This window comes from Elgaria multicarinata, chromosome 18 (genome assembly GCF_023053635.1).
Source record: "Elgaria multicarinata webbii isolate HBS135686 ecotype San Diego chromosome 18, rElgMul1.1.pri, whole genome shotgun sequence".
In the NCBI taxonomy this organism is placed as follows: Eukaryota; Metazoa; Chordata; class Lepidosauria; order Squamata; family Anguidae; genus Elgaria; species Elgaria multicarinata.
The window spans coordinates 4,426,254-4,445,171 of record NC_086188.1 but is presented as its reverse complement, the minus strand read 5'-3'; the positions used below and the strand labels follow the sequence as shown (position 1 = coordinate 4,445,171).

Genomic DNA, 18,918 nt, shown 5'->3' with positions numbered 1-18,918 from the left:
TGGGAGCAACACACACATCGTTCCTTGCAGAATATATGAAATGAAAGTTGGAGGGAGACAGATACCGGAAAGAATATTGGAAATGTAGACTCCGCAATCGTTGAGAGGCTTGAGTAGTGATCACTTCAAGGGCAGTTTGACATAAAATGCAAACTAAGCAAGTCAATCAGTTCCTTTCAGTAGTTCACTTAAAAACGGAACTAATTAGAGCAGGAGTTTAAAAAACAAATTTAAAAAGTCAAACAGCCAGTGATACGAAAGCAAGAAACCAAAGCTAGACTCTTGGATATATACGGATATCGTGTGTGTTAGCAGGTTGCCTGAGGAACTACAAAACAGAGAGTCTTGGTAGCCTGAGGCTAGTACACATTGGCCAGCTGGGAGATGGTTTGGGGATGGGAGCTGGTTTGCCACCCCGCTACTGTTGACAAGCTAGAGCAGGGGTTGGCAACTTGGTGCCCTCCAGACTTTACCGGCCGTGCCACTCAGTTACTGTGTGCTCATCACAATCTAGGACTAATCTTCAAGTCTACATTTACATCAGTTGGATTCAGAAAAACCTAAGACTTAGACAGAGTCTAGTATTCTGTTTTCTGCAGCAGCCGGCCAGATGCCGAGCAGAGATGATGGGCCTCCCTGGTTATTTGTCTTCAGCATCTGGTTATACGACTGCCTTTGAACCTGGAGCCTCTGTTTACCACTCATGGCCAATAGCCATGATGGACCTTTCATCTAAGGCAAGGACGAGTGTTGCCTTGAAGCTCTTTCAGTTCAGCATCTGGACTCAGTATTCAACTCCACTTTTGGGCAGGACAGGGTAGTTGGCCAGCTGCTACACCCCACTTCAGGCGTGGTGCTCATTCGATAGTGTGTATGTATGAGACCTAGGAATATACTGTTTGTTTCAAAACCGGCACTTGATATTTTAAGAATGTGTTGCCTATTAATATATAGGAGGGAGGCAAGAAGTCACCTGCTTTTTTGCGTAAGACTTGGCCTCCTACCTATCTATGGTGTTGTTAAAAGTGTTTTTTTTTTTAGTTATCTGCCTGGCTCTATTGCTCCAGGATCTTGAAGGCCTGCGGCTGGAACCCATTCCTCAGCCCTCGCCTTGGGACATTCTTGCTTCCAGGCAGCAGTTTTAAAGAAGGAGCATGCACAGAGCGCTTTCCACCTCCGCAGCACTAGGCGCTCGTTTGAGAGTGGCCAGCCCAGCCTTCCCCCGCCCGCAAAGGCGAAGGCATCGGCGCACCTGTCCTGCCCTGCCCTTCGCTCGCACGCACGCACACACTGCGGCCTCCGGAGAGCCCGCCAGGCGAGGGGGCGGCCCTCGAGTCTTGGGGCTCTTGGAGACACCGTTGGGCCGGGGGAGGAGGCGAGTCCCGCGCGCCCTGCCGGCGAGCGCTAGGGGGCAGTGCGCGGCTGCGGGCCGCTGGTTTAGCGCTCGGTTTCTCCGGGCGCCCGGCGGAGAGCGCGCTCGGGGGCTCGCAGGCTGGCGAAGCGCGCGTGGACGCTGCAGGCGACCCTTTCCTCCTCCCGCCGTCGCCGAATTAGGCTTGGAGCCAGAGCCGGGCAGCGGTGGAGCGTTCAAGGGCGCCCCGAGTTTTCCTAGGCCCCTCCCCGGGCATCCTCTCCGCCTGGCTTGCCGGCCGGGACGCCTGGGTCCCTCCCAAGGCAGCCTCTCCGCCCGGCTTGCCCTCCCGCTGCTGCTGCTGCTGCCTGTCGCTCTCAAGCGCCCGTCACTTGGCTAAGTAATAATTTCCATGTCCAATTCCATTTCTTTTCTAGTTCTGAAATCTCGAAGCCATCAGCAAGGAGGATAGTTCACATGAAAACTAATTACACAAAATCAATATTTAATCACAGCCCGGCATCCTGATCCTGCAGAAAAATCCTTTAAAAACTCTCCTGCCATATACAAAGACTTCTTCTGGGCCGCTTATTTATAGATCTCATTTGGGAGGGGGAGCGGGCGGAGGAGCGCCGTGGGGGTGGGGGGGAGGCGAAGAGAAAGAAAGGGGTCGGTGTTTCATTTCGAAGCAAGGAAAAAAACCGGACGCGCCGGAGCAGGCTGGGGCTAGGATCAGCACCCGAACTGGCGTGGCAGTCGGTGGCCGTGGCGAAGGCAAAAAGGGACCTGGCTCACCTCTGGATTGGTTTTGGCAAGGGGGGGGCGTTGTAATAAACCGCGTGTCCCGTTGCCTGGTTATCTGCCTGCCCCCATTCGCCTCCGCCTCCCCCCTTCCTCCCCTTTACTTGGAATTGTGCAGGGAAGGCGGCAACCGGCGAGGGGAGGCATTTGTAATTGCCGGGTAGATTTCAGCCCCCGCGGAGGTCACCGGGCGAGGCGCGTTTTCACTCAGATTATTGGGATAAATATTTCATAAAGAGCCGCGCAGATATTAAATGACACCTATTGATTCGGGGATCCCAGCCCAATTCATCTCCCCGCCGCACTAATTGCTCTCTTAAGGCGGCGCGGCGGCGCGCGTGCCCGCCCTCCCGGGAAGCTTCTCCTTCCGCGGCCTGGGCGCAGCCGGGCCCCGGGCCTCGCCGTCCGCCGTCAGAGCTGCACGCGCGCCCGGCACGGGCAGATGGAGGTCTGCCGTGGGCGCGGTCCTCCCTGTGCACCGGCGTGGGACGGCTCCGGGCCAGCCCCGGGTCACGCGAGCTAGCCGCGCCGGCCCGTTCGCTGAGGCTGACTCCCGGCCGGCCTCGGCGGCCAGCGGCGCCACCTTAACGAGGAGCCCCGCCCCGCCGGGCCGCTCATTGGCGCAGCCCTAATGGCTGGAATTGATTGCTGAAATGCAAAACTTGTTGCTGTTTCTTCGGCGCGGGGTGAAAGCGAGCGAGCGAGCGAGCGCAAAAGAGGCGGGCGGGCAGGCAGGCAGGCAGGCACCTCGCAGCCGCCGCGGAAGAGCGCCCAGCGCCGGCCAGCCCGCCGCTCGTGGTCCAGGCCGGGAAGCCGAGCCTGGCTCCCTGGGCGCTGCGCCAATGAATTGCGGGTCGCCGGGAGAGCCCCGGGCAGGTGCCAGCAGCGCCCACGCCAGCGCCGGCCCCCAACTGCCCCGCAAGATGTGAGCCGGGCGCGCGGTGCGCCCTCCCCTCGCTGCAGCAGCTCGCTGGCCGGCCGGCCGGCTGCCATGTCCCACTGAGCGACGGGCCGACCCAGCCGGGAGAAAGCGAAGGAGCGGGGCGGCGGCGGCGGCATGTTTGCGCTGGAGCAGTTCGAGCCGCAGGGCGGCGGCGGCCGGAGCGGCGCGCCGGGCGAGCGGGCTGGCGCCTTCGGGCCAGGCTTGGGCACGCACTTCAAGCCGTCGCCTTTCCACGCCGGGACCTCTGGCGGCGAGCCGGCGGCTCTGAGCGCCCTGGGCGAGCCGTCTTCGGCCATGCTGGCCATGAACCTGAACTTGCCCGGGGAGGCGTACGGCTTCCCCGCCCCCCGCGGGGGCCACTCGGACTTGCAGCAGGCCCAGCCTGTCCACGGCTTTTTCGGCAACCAGCAGCCCGCTTCCCACGGCGCCCACCAGCCGCCGCCGCCGCCGCACTTCGGAGGCGGCTTCGGGCCCGAGCCCAGCGCCTCGTGCCTGCACGGCGGCCGACTCCTCAGCTACCCGGGCGGCCAGCAGACCTTCGCGGCGGACGGCTACGAGCAGCACCTGGCCGATGGCGGGGACGGCTTCGGGCAGCAGAGGGCGGGGCCCCTCCAGGACTTCCAGCCGCCGCCGCCGCCGCCGCACCACAACCCCGGCGTGCCCGCCCCGTGCCTCCCGCTGGACCAGTCGCCCAACCGCGCCGCCTCCTTCCACGGCCTGCCCGGAGCCGCCGCCTCGGAGCCGCACGGCCTGGACTCGCAGAGGCGCCTCCCCAGCCAAGGGGCAGCCGCCGTGGATCCCCTGGAGTACAGTTACCCGAGTAGCGAGGGGCACTTCGACTTGCCCGTCTTTTCGCCGTCGGAGGCCGACGGGCAGCTGCCCCACTACGGGGCCGGCAGGCAGCCGGTCCCGCCGGGCGGGGGCAACTTCCCCGGCCCTTCCTCGGCCTTGCCCCGGGCCCCGGGCGCCCTGGGCGCCATGGGCAAGGTGCAGCAGCAGCAGCAGCAGCAGCACGGCGTGTTCTTCGAGCGGTTCGGGGGCGCTCGCAAGGTGGCCGTGGGCCTGGAGCCGGGCTTGACCCCTGGCCGGCACCCCTTAATGCAACAGCCGCACCAGCCGCCGCCGCCTGCCCTCCTGGCCAGACAGAACTCCTGCCCGCCGGCCCTGCCGAGGCAGCAGCCGTGTCCTGAAGGCAGCGCCGCCAACCCGGGCCTGCAGGATGGCGGCGGCGGCGGCGGCGGCCCGCTTTTGCAAGGCCAGCACGCCCAGTTCGAGTACCCCATCCACCGGCTGGAGAACAGGAACTTGCAGCACCCCTTCGGGCCGGGCGAGCCGGTCTTCAGCGTGCACCCGCAGGCCCAGCAGCCTCCCAACCAGCGGCTGCAGCACTTCGACGCGCCGCCCTACATGAACCTGGCCAAGCGGCCTCGCTTCGACTCGTGGAGCGGCGGCGGCGGCGGCGGCAACGGCAGCGGCGCGGGCTTGCACGGCGCCGCCCTGGACAGCCACCTCTCGCCCTCCGCCGCCTACCCGGGGCTGCCGGGAGACTTCACGCCGCCGGGCCCCGAGAGCTTCCCGCCGCCGCCCGGGCCTCCCCTCCAGCCGCCGCCGGGCGCTGACCACCAGGCGGCCTTGCAGCAGCAGCAGCAGCAGCAGCGCCAGAACGCCGCCCTGATGATCAAGCAGATGGCCGCCTCTCGCAACCAGCAGCAGCAGCAGCAGCAGCGCCTCCGCCCGCCCAGCCTGCAGCAGCTGGGCCACCACCAGCACCACCACGGCCACCACCACGGCCACCAGCACCACCACCAGCACCACGGCGAGCCCGCGTTCGAGGCGCAGGAGGGCGCTTGGTTCCCGGCCCCGCACCCCTCCGCGGCCCCGGCGGGCGCAGGGGACTTGCTCTTCCGGCCCGGGGTAGGCGGGATGCCGGGCTTGCCAGAGCCGCCGCTTCGGATGCCGTCGGGGGGCGAAGGGCACGCGCCGTCCCCGGGCAGCCTCCAGGGCCAGTTCGGCCTCAGCCCGCCCTCGGAGCGCAGGCCGGGGCCGCCGGACTTCGCCGGGCAGCAGGGCTTCCCCTTCGGCGCTGCCAGCCGCCAGGCCACCCCGCACAGCGCCTCGCCCGGCTCCTACGGGCCCCCGACGGACTTCCAGTCCTCCGGGCCCCCTCCGCAGTCGCAGCCCCGGCCCCCTCCGGCCAGCAGCAAGCTGGGCGCGCTGTCGCTGGGCTCCTTCCCCAAAGGCAGCGGCGTCGGGGGGCCGCCCGGGGCGGGCGGGGGCGGGGGCGGCGCTGGCCCCAAAGAGAGCAGCGGCCTCTTCGGGCAGAGCTGCCTGGCCGCCCTCTCCACCGCCTGCCAAAATATGATCGCCAGCCTGGGCGCCCCCAACCTCAATGTCACCTTCGGCAAGAAAGGCGCGCCGTCCGCTGTAGCTGGTGGCGTCGGGGCGGGCGGCGAGGGTGCCAAGCGCAGCAAGCTCAGCCCGGCGGAACTGCCGGAGCCAGGCAGCGCGGGGCCCCAGCCGCCCCCTCCGCCCCCGCCAGCCCCGGGCGAGAGCGGCTTGTCCCCCAACTACTCCCCCGGGCCAGGCCCTGAAGCCAAGGCGGGAGGCGGGCGGGGCAGGGGGCGCAGGAAACGGGACAGTGGGCACGTGAGCCCGGCAGCCGGCGGTGGCGGCAGTGGCTTCTTTGACAAGTACGGCCCAGCGGCTGGGGTGGAGGCCGGCAGCCCCGGCCAAGGTGGCGAGCGAGGAGGCGGCGGCGGCGGGAACACCCCACACCTGCACGAGCCTCACAAGGCGCTGAGCTCCCCACCTTCCACCTGGGCCAAAGGCGGAGGCGCTGACCTTCTCTTGCCTCCGCCGCCGCCCCCGGAGCAGCCCGAGCTCCTTCCCTCCCTGGACAAGGCGGACTCCTGCTCCCCCCGCAGTGGAGGCGACTTCCCTGATGAGGCTGGCAACGAGGACGAGGTGTCATCGAGTTCTGACAACCAGCTGGTTAAAGGTTGCCCTGCGGGCCGCAGCCCGCTACAGCCCCGTGCAGGGGACCACGCGCTGCTGAACGGACAGAAGGCCGCCTTGGCCCAACTCGGCCTGCACGGCGGCAGCAACTCTACCTCCAGCCCCGACAGTTACGGCAGCGGCGGCCCTCCCACCACTGGCCCGGTGCAAGACGAGATCCACCCGCTGGAGATCCTTCAGGCTCAGATCCAGCTGCAGCGGCAGCAGTTCAGCATCTCCGAGGACCAGCCGCTGGGCCTCAAGAGCTCCAAGAAGCCCCCCGACGGCGGCCCCACAGGAGGAGGCCAGAACGGTGACAGCGGAGAGCTGAGCAGCTGCTGTGCCGCGGGTGAAAGCGGCAAGGGCGCTATGAGCACCATCGACCTGGACTCGCTGATGGCCGAGCACTCCGCCTCCTGGTACCTGCCCGGCGACAAGGCCCTCCTGGAAGGACAGGACGAGGACAAGGCCCTGGCGCCCTGGGAGAAGGCCAAGCCGCCCAACCCCAGCAAAGAAGGTAGTTGTCCGCTTCTCTTGGGCAGGGCTGGCCTGGGCAGTCTGAATTTCTTAGGGCAAAAGGGTGGTAGTGGGGACACTCTTCTTCTTCCTTCCCTGCAGGTGTTGTGCAAAAGGGTCCCCTTCTGTTCTAACTGTGGGGGTGGGGGGGCTGGGCGTGTAGCACCCTGACTCACAAATAAAGCTTGTTAAAGCCCCCCCTCCCCCGGTGATCAGAAACACATCTATGTGGTGCTGCTAGGCCCCTCTGAAAGTCGTGGCCTTGGCTCTCAGCTCATCGGCTGTTTAAAAGCCAGACAGTGACTCCCAGGTCTGGAATGTGAGAATACAAAGCAGCCCATGTTAAATTTCTACATTGTTCAATGCTGCATCCACTGAGAGGAGGGAAATGTGGTTTTTTATTTAAAACAAAACAAGCAAACAAAAAACCGCCTTCGTGGTCAACCCTCATCTTGAATCTACCTCAGCTATCAGACGAAGCAGGCGTTGGGAACTGTAAACCACAGAAACTCAAACCCGTCCCCTGCCCATCAGTATTTGTGAGAAGTATTTAGGAGAAACCGGCTTAGGATGCAGAGAGTGGCAGTAAATTGTACCGCTTGATTGTTTTTGCACGCGCCTCAGTCGTGCACTGTTTGTGCAACATGAGAATCTTAATGCAGAATAGGATGTAAAAAACAAAACAAACTGGAATACATTGGTGTAAGGACAGCTGCCGTGTTGGGGGTTGATTTAAGGAAAAGCTGTTTTCAGGTCTCATGTGTGAATCGCCCCTTAGAGGCGTCATGCTGCTGTACTGGCGTTTTGTTCCTAACTCTCCCACCCACATGGTAGTCTCTTAAAGATAGGGGGTGAGTGGATGAGGGCGACCCATTATGTAGCATTGACTTTTAAAGCATCTTCTGTCTCTTTAAAAACACAGTGGAATTTATGCCTAAATAAACTTCTTGAGCAATTAGGAAGACTGGATTACTGAGATGGAACCTTGCCTAGTTAAATTTCTAGAACTCTTCATTTTAAGAACTCACTTTTTGTTTCTAGGGTGTCTTTGGATTACTCCAGATCATTGTACTTCAACTTGTTCACGAATGATGCCCCTAATTTTTCCAGCCTTGCTTCATTTTTTTTTTTCATTTTTAAGTTAGAAAAAAAAATCAAGGTATAGTTGTTGCAAAACTATTCTTCACTTAGGGGAGCTTGAGCCCAGTAAGTGGAAACTAAATGGCAGTGGTACCATTGTGCCCAGTGATTGCGTAATTTGAGCATATGTATACACAGGTGGTCTTTAGATGGGCATGAGTAGGGATACTATGTATGTGTGTGTTAGATTTTGTTTGCAACATCTGCTCAGAAAAATAGGATTTTAGATTTTGTTCTGAGCATTGCGGGGTTTGGGGTACATAGGGTTTTTTTTGTTGGGTGTGTGTGTGCTCACTTAAATACTCTGAGCTTGGGGTGGCTTTCCATCTTTGGCTTTGTCGGGCATGAATGCGGCCTCTGCTGTTTGTCTCTTTGTTCCCAGGCAATGCCAGTGCAGGGCGCTTCTCTTTCAGAGCAGGAGTGTTTAGCATGCACAGCAGATGCTGGGAAGCCCATCAGCATTCTTCAGGCTTCATCCAGGCAAGGACATAAATTGGTTTGTTTGGGGGCCGCCTTTTCCATTTTTAAATGGAGTTTCACACAGCATCCTTCCTGGCTCCTTCTTTTATTGTTTCTTGTACACAACATCTAGATCTGACTGGATCAATAGCTAGTTAGCACAAATCACAGCTCCCGTCACATCTACCTTGCCAGACACGCACGTATTCTCTCTCTCTCTCTCTCACTCCCCCCCCACACCCTTTCTCTGTGTAAGTGCAACCAGAGTGGAAAGGAGAGAAATAACTGAATGTCTTCGTTACTAAGAAATACCGAGGTGAAATACTTCGGAATTGTGCTTTGCTTCACATCAATGATGCTTTGTTGCCTGGGAATTTTGACACATTGGCCACAATCCAGCATGAGTTAGGTAGGCTTAAGCCCATTGATTTCCATGATCTTCTTTCCCCCACTTCTTATTGTGATGTGTGTAAATGAAGTCTCAAAAAAAGACCTCAGTGCTCACACGCAAGTTTTCTGAGCAGAAAGCTACCCCGTTAAGCTCTAATACAGCAGAGATACTGATGAAATCTTGCAAATGACAACAGTGAAAAAGGCAAATGAATGCAGGAAAAGTTTAGTCTGAGGCTGTAATCCTATACCCACTTACCTGGGAGTAAGCCCCATTGAACTCAGTGGGACTTACTTCTGAACAGACACGTATGATTGCACTGCAATTTTTCACATAAGTAAGCTAGCAGAGATATGTAGAGAACTACTATAATGGCTGGCCGTTCTCACAAAAAACACATTTTTGTTTGTTTGTTCATTTGTTTGCCAAACATTACCAAATACGTTTAGGTTTAAGCACTTGGGCTTAAACCTTAAAATATTTGGTGCTGTTTGGCAAACAATATTGGTGATGTTTGTATCTGAAGTTAACAACAGGGCATGAAAAAGAGTGTCATTGTCTAAGCTTTTCCTATTGTGTACTTATTTTTTTTAACAGGCTGAAATAAAGGAGGTAAATTTCTTTCAAACGATTCATATCACAGCAATGCTATAACCTTCAGTGTCATGCTTGTTCTGTGAGTGAGAACAATGCAATTTAGTAAGTTCCCCACTGCTGGAGTTTGGAAGTTAGCCTGTGCCTTGTTCCTGATGGTGAGAATTTTTTTTGGTTTTCCTTTTGAATGAAGAATTCTGCTGATAAAGTCTTTAGATGCAGGTGGACTTCACCTGTAACGTCATAACTCTTCTCTCACTCCCACCTCCAATAACTGTTCTAATTATAGCAGTTCACAATTTGTGATAACCTCTTCTTACTGGTAAAATGCGGTACTAAAATCAACAATTGCATCTCATTTCAATTTTAGTTTTTAAAAAAGCTGTATTTAATATGTACTAATATGTATGCTATCGTATGAATAACCTTATTGAATTTGTGTGTGTCAGTATTTTAGGATCTGATACTGTAATTTTTAATAACAGTTTTTTTGTGGGGAGAGGGTGGGTGGGAAGGATATTTGTATTGGAGGATTATCTAAAGCTCTAGGCATCAGCAACAAAAACCCAAGGCCTCAATTCAGGCCTTTATATGAGAGTGAGGTGGAATCTTCTGTAGCGTTTCTAAGTGACTCCTATTAGAGAAGGATGGCTTTTGAGCAGCAAATGTCTGATAGGGACATTTTCCGTTAGAACAAACAAGGAAATGCCATTGTTGATCCATCCATACTTTCCTCTGGAACATTTCCATCAAACTCCATTGGACTATTCCAGAAGTGAATGGTTTCAGGAGGTTCTCTGAGATTGTAATCCAAGAGTTGGTTCACACGTGACAGAGAGAATGTCTGTCACAATTTGAAAATTACGTGAGGGTCTATTTTTCTACCGTTAGCGCAGAGCAAAATAAAACAGTTGTGCAATTTTTATATGTGGTGCAGCGTACACCTTATTTCTAGATGGATTTTTTTTCTTCAAGGGTGAAAAATGCCATGGATGGAATGGCCCTCAATTCTGTTCGGAGAAAAATGCACACGCCTTGATCCTAGACACCTTCCTAAGAAGGAAGTTCCACTAATTAATTTGGAAGTGCATGAATTAAGAGTACTTTAGTTGGGATCTAGGACAAGGATCGCTAGTCCTTACCCTCTTTGCAGTTAGATGAATAAGTAAGCACATCCTTTCCATCTAAGTCTCTTCTGTTCTCATTTTATTCGTTTTCATTTTTAAAGTTTCATTGGGGAAGGGGGTGGTGGAAGGTAGAAGTTCCCACGATGTTGCCTTATAGCAGTATGCAATCTTAAATGTCTTAGGTGGTCGTCAAGCAAAATGTTAATAGATGTGGTTACGCTCTGTGGCTGCTGCATTTTCATTCACAGGCCTTTGCAGTACGTTTAGCTACTGTTTGTTGGTTTGGCACCATGACATAGCATTCATAAATCTGTCATTGAAAGAAGCCAGCACACGGAATGTATAGAACATTAACGGACTAACCTGTTTAACATGGAACATTTATTTGTGGAATTAATAAAGGCTGAGATGTGCTTCTTGGCGGTTACCATGCTGACATCCTCTGTGTAGCATTTATTTTAAAAGTTCCTGATTTGTCTGAGGGGATAGTTTTGTTCTTAAAGACTTGACTTTAAAATACCTTGCAGAATACCTGGTATTTCAGGGTACTTCTTGGGATAAAATGTCTGTAGCTTCGTATAGCTGATTCTGAAGGATTGAGCTGGAAGTACAGAACAGTTAAATCCTTTCCTCGTTTTAAGCTGTTCACTTTTATTCCCATCTTTTCCCGTCTTTGACTGTTCTGAAAATAATGGAGGTAGCATACCTCTGTTGATTGACATTAAGGCAAGTAGCCTTGCAGCGAGTTAAGCTTTTTTTAATGAATCCAATTTGGTGGCACGTTTGACTGTGATATTATATGTAAACAGGAATATTTATTTGCACATCAAATTGGGGCGTGCAGGTTCTGTTGGAATTGTTAGGCCTTAGCTTTGTGTACCCACCAGTGTGCGTGTGTTTAGGTTAATTGTAGAGAACCCCATGCTGTCTTTGTGGAACTGGAGATGGATTTGCATGTAGTGCACTTCTGTGTTTGGCATTATTTTTCTCCTCTTTAGAATTAAGCTATTGGCTTAGGTCGGTTTATTTGTATCATTTGATACAAAATTATATGAATTGATTTATATTTTTGTTATGTACTTAGTTCTTGAGACTATGGTTATTTGTAGCGGTTCCTGTTATGTCTTTTCAACGACTAGATTTATTGTGGTTTTTTTCGACACGTTGTGTGCCGCTTTGGCACAAATTTGTAGAAAAGTGGCATACAGATAAACAGATGAGGAGTTTTGGGGAATAGTCACTTTTGAATAGTGAAATCAGGTTTAGAGGAAACGGTTTGATAAATTGGAATGGAATATTTTTGAAAGAAGAAGACAAATATTAGGCATCATTTAAATGTATTTCCCCCCCCCCTGTTTTCTTACCCAATTTCATAAGGCTTGAAACAAAAGAATATTACAATCAGACACGTCTTGCATGAAGAGCAGATAATGGATTACAGGATGGCCTTTGGACTATTGTGGAGGCTACTACTATTAATAGGCATGTATAGGATTTCAGTATATACAACAATTTAGTGCTTCTCTAGGTGTGTGTTTAAGTAATTATTATGTATATTTCACACACATTATCAAATATCTATTATAATTATATAGGAACGCATAAAATGAGCATCACTTTGACATGCGCTCCCATTGTAGTTTCCGCACATTGCACTTGAGTATATATAGGGGAGGGCTAGCTGTGCTTTATCCCATTTGCTGGGAGTAGGACCTGTGTCTCATTTTAGAACAGGAATATATTGTTTGCCTAAGAGTTTAAATTTGTGTCAGCTGTGGAATGTGTAATCCTCTATAGTTGGTTTCTGTGACCAGGAACATGCATTGTATTAATATGGCATAATTATTTTTGTCCATTAATAGTACAATCCTACTCAGATGTAAGACCCATTGAATTGAATATTCCCTGGAAAGTAAGTATAGGATTGCAGCCTGAAGGAATCTTTGGAACTGTGTGACATATGTATGTGTGTCTGCATATACATAGACTTTCACACATATATATGCCCACATACATATATAATTCTTGCTTAAAACAGGAAGAATGGTTAAAAACAACAACAGCCCCTCTTCACTGATACTCCTAAAAGATTCATCTTTGATTAGCAATGCACTTGGAAGCTGACTCGATAACCTATTTATAGTCTGTGTTTTAAATTCAGCATTAATTTGGACATAGGCACTTCAGAAGTGGGATGTGATATCAGAAATCATAGTGAGTAATGAAGTTCTAAGCATTATCGTATAATCTGGCCTACAGTTTTGTGTTAAAAATGGCTGGAGAGCCTTGCATTTATTTTTTAGTGGCGTGCGCATGTGGAAAAACATGCCTTTTGGAATATCCAGTTTGGGCGCAATAGGGACAGCTGAAATCAGGCACCTTGGACAATCATCTACTGGCCCATTTCCCCCGACAATGTATTTCCGTCCCTCTTTGCTGAAATGTACCAGTCAAATTCCGTTCAGCTTGATGTACAGTTAGAGATTATGTGTTGGAGATTGTCAGATCCCTCTTAAATCTTAGGCTGTATGAAGTTACCAGCTAGGAGGATAATCCATTAATTTTAACTAGCTGACTTTCTTAATGCTTCAAAGGGAACAACTTAGATGATGCTGCATTGCAAAAATATATATAATAAAATAAAAATAGCCCAAAGCCTCTAATCTTTTGCTTCTCTGCTTTGAAATGATAAAAGTGATGTTTAGGTTTTTTTATGTGGAACCAATGGAACGAAGTCTCATGGTCCTCAATTGAATTTACAATACGTATTTAGGATGGAGGTGCCAGTTGGATGTTGTGGGACAGGGGGTGGGAGGCTGCATAAGTTAATGCTAAGACTTTGAGGCTTAGAAGGATGGTTGTTTTCCATTTTTATTCTTAAATAACCGAATGAAAAGGGTTTGTTTCTGAGACACACCCACTTAATGTTGATCCTAGTATAAAACGTGGGTTTTAAAGCTTTTAGGGAGTTCTGCCGATTCAGGGACCTTTTAAACCTGTTTGCAGCTGGCTATAATGCTCAAGAGAATTTTCAGGGAGGGTTCTCTCAGCTGTGTTTAGGCATAGAAGTATTAATTGGATTAATCTGCAGATTTTATCGATTTTAAATACATGCGTGATAGACTAACTATGAGCATTATGTATTGGTGCAATTGGTGGTATTCAGTGCTAAAGGCTATAGTACAAAACTGACCTTGATTCTGATAATTTTATTACAATTTGGTTGGGGTGGGGGAATATTATTTGTTTCAATGAGTTGAATAAATGGTTACCTTCTTAAATGGCATCAAATACTATTTTTATTTAGAGAGTCTAACATTTAACTAGTTATTTACAGTGTAATTCTATGCATCTTCACTCAGAAGTAACTGCAACTGTGTTCAGTGGGGCTTAAAACCAGGTGAATGTGTACAGGTTTGCACCTTAATGTATTAGCTGGTTAAAGGAAGATAGCAGTTTGATGAAAGAACACTGTGACCGAAATCCTAAATATACTTATTAGGAAATGTCCCATTGTTTTCAATGGAACTTACTTTTTAGTAAGTGTGCTTATGAGTCCAGATTTAATTGGTTGAAGGCATTAGCATAATCAATGTTTAATAAACTCATAAAACATTTTGCTTATTGGTTATTCTATGTAAATGTTGTGCCTTGGACACATTTAATTCTAAAAATCATAGATTTTTTGCTGGTGCTTTCTAAAAGCATGTCTTAAAAAGCAGAGTACCGGATGTTGTCTGATACTGTGGCTCATTAAAAAAAAGATATTTTTTTCTATTTCAGTATAGAAAAATGCATAATTCTGTTTGAGTGTTTGATTTTGAGGTTCTATGCAAAAGTAACAAACCTCGAGGCTCTGGATAACAACAGAGTGGTGTTTTTTTAAATCAGTGATGCTAAACAGAGTATCAGAGTCTGATAAAAACATCATAACATCCGTTTAATTGAGGATGCGTCTCTTCTGCTATCTATACAGTGTTCATAGGAGACATGGCATTCTTTACACATTAGCTGATGACCCTTTCTCCCCGCAACACCCCCTTACAGGCTACCTGGTGCAGGGTGCAACTGCATGTGTCACAGGAAGTCCATGATGAGGTATCCCAACGGCACCATCTTTTTCAAAAAGCCTGCAACAGCTCCACCACCCCAGTTCGGATTTGGACCATGGTGCACGGGGAAGGTATTAAAAACCCTTTCCATTGTACCGATTTGCTAGTCGGCTTTCCTTCCCTGAGCTGCTAAGAGCTGCAGAGGGAAAAGCATAGCCACAACTTTACTTCTCAGCGCCTGTGTTTGTGTGTCGGTGCCTGAGAAAATAGCTGGTGTAAAATCTGTTTGCTTTCTTCTTTGCTTGTTTCTTTGTTTTAAAGGGAATGGGGATTTGACCCGTTTTCAGCCACTGGTAAAGCATATTTAGAAATTTGAAGCAATTCTTACGCAGGATCATTTTCTATTTGCTGAGACCAAAGGAAAACGTCTTAGGGTAGAAAACCAACCTTTAAAAAATTCATCTGGGTATCTCCAGTTTTCTATTTCCTCAACAAAGCAAGGGGAAAAAAAAAGAAACCTAAGAAGAAGAAATATATAGCTTGAGTTTGGTAGGACTTGCTGCCATGTAGCTTTAAAACATGTTTCAGTTTTTCGTTTGCAGCCCATTCCCTGATGTGAATATATTGAAAGGAACGTGAATCATTAGCATGTGTAGACGGGAACTGAATTAAATGTTGGAGTGCCTGGGGTTCTGGCATCCTCTCTCTTCCTTCTGTCCCCAACCCCTGCAATTTTCATGCTGGGGTGGGGGAGAGAACAGACTGCTCCTCGATAGCATGGGAAAGGGCCACTTGCTATGTAGGGCCTCTTGACCAGCTGGCATTGAATGTTTCTTCGCTACTTTACATGCGATGCGCAGCCCGGTGAAAGCCTTCTATTTATTTCATGGCACCATTCACACCCACAGCTACATCCAGGGTTCAGCTTTTCAAGGCAGAAGATTGGGTCCTTGAGTTCATTTTGGAGTCCCCTGACAATGGCCCCTGTATTGAGTTCCTTGCGCTATTTAATTATTTTTTAATTGATGGGGCTCAAGATAGGATTGCGATCCAAGTTAGACCCTGAGCAGGCCAACATATTCCCAGCAATCACCCAACCACTAAACCCCAACTAGTTGCAATTGGTGGTGGCAAGGTGGAGTGAACAGGCTGCAAGAGCACCCCAACCAGAGAGAGAACAGGAGCAATCATTGTCTCTGGAGCAATCTCCACGATCAGTATTGTGTGTTTGCACCATGCAGGGCGTCAGTCTGGAGTGTCTCTAAGTTTGACAGTTTCAGATTGTGCTCAAGTCTGCTGCTGTGGGAAGGGCGGCAGGGAACTCTGTGCCTTATCTTGCTTCATAAACACGTTCCTTTTCTTGGATGACCATTTCCTCTCATATTTTGGGGGAGTCACCCCAGCTTTCTCCTCCATCCCCCCCACCCCTTGCCAAAAGAGGAACGTGTATCACCACTAGGCCATACGTTTCAAAAGCAGGAAGGAAACATGGAACTGACAGTACAATTCTTTGAACCCAAGATGGTAGCTGCAGAAGTGCTCCCCAGGAGAGCCCGACTGGATCCAAATGGACTATGTCACTTCTTTTTGGAGAAGCTGTAAGGCAAAACTCAAGCTCTCCATCAGCGATATTCCCCTCCTTTTATTTCGGACACCAGCAATTCTTTGCCTGCTTGATCCTTGCTAACACACTGTTGTATTAGTGGTGCTCTCTATTAAAAGTGTGTGATGCAGATGGGTAACAGGAATATGAATGTTGCAGCTCTGATTTGCATTAACCGTTCCATCTGATTGTTCCTTAGTGAAGATTTCTGTTTGGCTGCTGTGATGAGGGAGAGTGGGTTAGGGTGTTTCTATCTAGCTAGTTTTGCATTTAACAAGCAAGGTCCTAACTTGTATTAATTTTTTTAAGCAACCACAAAAATATAAACCAGATGGCAATCCAGAGAATGGCTTTGAAAATGCTCAGAGCTGGATGGCTTTGCACTTCAGGAGAGTGAGAGAGGGAATCTAATTACTGCTGGTTGCAGATTCTTGAATGCTGGCCTCATGTTTGATCAATGAAAGAAAACCAAATCCATTACGAGCACTTCCTTATAGATGTACTCTGTCTGACTGTTCTTTTGGATTACTGCCGCAGCCATTGAACTATCTCAGCGCACCACTCATGCGATAACTTTTCCAAACTCTGGAATTTCTGGAAATATGAGACGTTCTGATATTCGATGCAGGGTGTGACAATACAGGCTTGTGCCAGCAAGAATGGTATTTTGCTCAACCTCCCAAGTTTGGTCATAGCTGTTCTGAAATCCTGAGCTTCTTTTGTTTCAGTTTACAGCCAGCTTCAGAACAAATATACAATTTGCTCCATGTTGCACCATTTCCTGCTTGTTCATCCCTGGCCGATGGCTGGTTGGCCGCTATGTGAACAGAGTGCTGGACTAGATGGATCCTTGGTCTGATCCAGCAGGGCACTTTTTATGTTCTTATGTTTGATTAATTTCACATTAGGCTGCATTATGAGTTGGTGGCAGTAGGTTTTAAACATTTTAGGAAATGAACTTTTCTAGATTGCCCCCCCCCCTTTCAGCCTTTACATGGGACCAAACTCTATTGAAGTCCGTTGGACTTACTTTTGAATAGACGTGTATAGGATTGTGTGTTAGTCTTATGCCTGATAAAGTAGGCTTGGGAGGTGATCTGCAGGTGTCTTCTGCTGGAAGAATCTCAGTTGAAGTTGGTGTGCATAGGATGGATTTTTGCTAAATCTAAATAATTTACCCACATCCTGTCTTGTCGGATAGTTACTTTGAAATCAGTTTTTGTAAACGACTCAAATATTTTTGATTGCAAGCTGGCAGAGCTCCAAGAGGCTGGGGAAATAATTGGGGATATGGTGGCCATGCAATTATATGTTTCTGTTTGCCTGTTTGGACAGTATGGCAGCTGGCCTTAACCCTAGAAGGGCCTTAAAATGGAAGAGTGCTTCCAGACGAAGCATTTATTGTGCCATTGCTATGCCTGATTCACGGAATTTTACAAGGGGTCCAGACGTCTTCGTCTTCCTCTTGTAGCTCTCCCGTGTCTCTCTTTTCTCTTACTGCCGAAAAAGGAGAAAGTCATGATATAGCTACAGAAAGCCTTCTGCCTGGAAATGCGACTGGTTAGAAAGCCGTGTGCAGTGATTCCATCTCTTTCTCCTTAGCAGATTTTCTGCTGTAAGAAAGAAGGCAGAAGCAGCAGTGGGGAAAACATGGGAGGTTTTTGAGTGGAAGTCGTTGTGGTCTGTACTTTCCCAGACCTCCCGTGTAAAACTCTGTGAATGAGGCATGAATGAGGCATAAATGGAAGCACCCTAGAGACCTTCCGTCTGGAAGTGCCCAAGGTGGTGTTGTCCAGTAGTTCTAGGAGTGTAAGCAAGAGCTTGGTAGAAGATGGCTACCTGTCTGATGCAGTAGGTACTACGTTGTGTGAGACTTCTGTCTGCTGATAGAGAATTTACTTGTGTGCTAATGTTTGGTCTGTTCCCCAGCCTATCAACTGGCTATTCTGTAGTGGCATCCTAGTCTTATTTATTTATTTATTGCATGTCTATACCGCCCAATAGCTGAAGCTCTCCGGGCGGTTTACAAAAATTAATGAATGCCCTCCCTACCTCTGTACTAAACCTGTAGCCTGTGTGTAGGTCTTTCTGCTAGTGATAGATAGAAGTATTTTTATTCACTTGAGCTTTTAACTCAGTGTTTTAAGACAATTGCTGCTCTTTTATTCAGACTCCTTCCCCTCCCCCCCCACCCCCCACTGCTGCAGATTGATCTATTTTGCTTTTCTATTTTTGTAAGACTCCTGGGACATTTTATGAAGAGATGGAGCATACATCTTTTAAATAAATGGTACATTGCAAAAAAGATAGCTAAACAAAACCTGGGCAACATCTGCATTGATTTTTAAAAGCTGTGGGAGATGCTGTAATCCTGGTTTCAGTTTTTGGGTGATGGAGATGTTTTAGAGAAATCAACTATTTCCAAGTACAGCATACAATGAATTTCAGCCAAATGCAACGTATGAAATGATCAGGACTCTGGTTTTGTGGCATTACATTTAGCAGTGGAGGCTCATCCATTTCCAGGCTGTGATTTTGTTCTCTGTGGGACAGAAGGCAAAGCATGAGGTGGCTCTATCCTGTGGAAGAAATCCAGCCTCTGCTTGGAGGGAAGTGGGGTGTGTGTGTGTGTGAGAGAGAGAGAGAGAGAGAGAAAGAATGAAATAAGCAGTGTGTGTGTGTTGTTGTCGTTGCTCAGTTTTTACTAGGACTTTCCCTGCATTTTGTTCTGCCACATGTTTCTGCTATTTAACTATTTGGGCCTCTGACCTCCTGTAGGATCACAACCAGTCTTTGTTCATGGTGGAGGCTATCCACACTCTTAAAAACAATGGCTAGGATTTACTTGAGGAGCTAGACTTACGCTAGCTTCGTATAACGGTGGTACCATCATAGCCCAACTCCAGATGATAGATTGAGGGGAGAGCAGTATTTCTTTAAAATATTT

General features: G+C 49.8%; 1 protein-coding gene across 1 annotated transcript in view; it reads left to right on the top strand.

The window, feature by feature from the left end:
• The first annotated feature begins 3,200 nt into the window (after positions 1–3,200).
• MN1 (MN1 proto-oncogene, transcriptional regulator) overlaps positions 3,201–18,918 on the top strand; it is a 33,966-nt gene continuing 18,248 nt past the window's right edge. Inside the window, exon 1 of the mRNA XM_063144035.1 lies at positions 3,201–6,606. Within this exon, the coding sequence (XP_063000105.1) occupies positions 3,210–6,606 (3,397 nt within the window). The 5' untranslated portion in view covers positions 3,201–3,209. The remainder of the gene's footprint in view (positions 6,607–18,918) is intronic.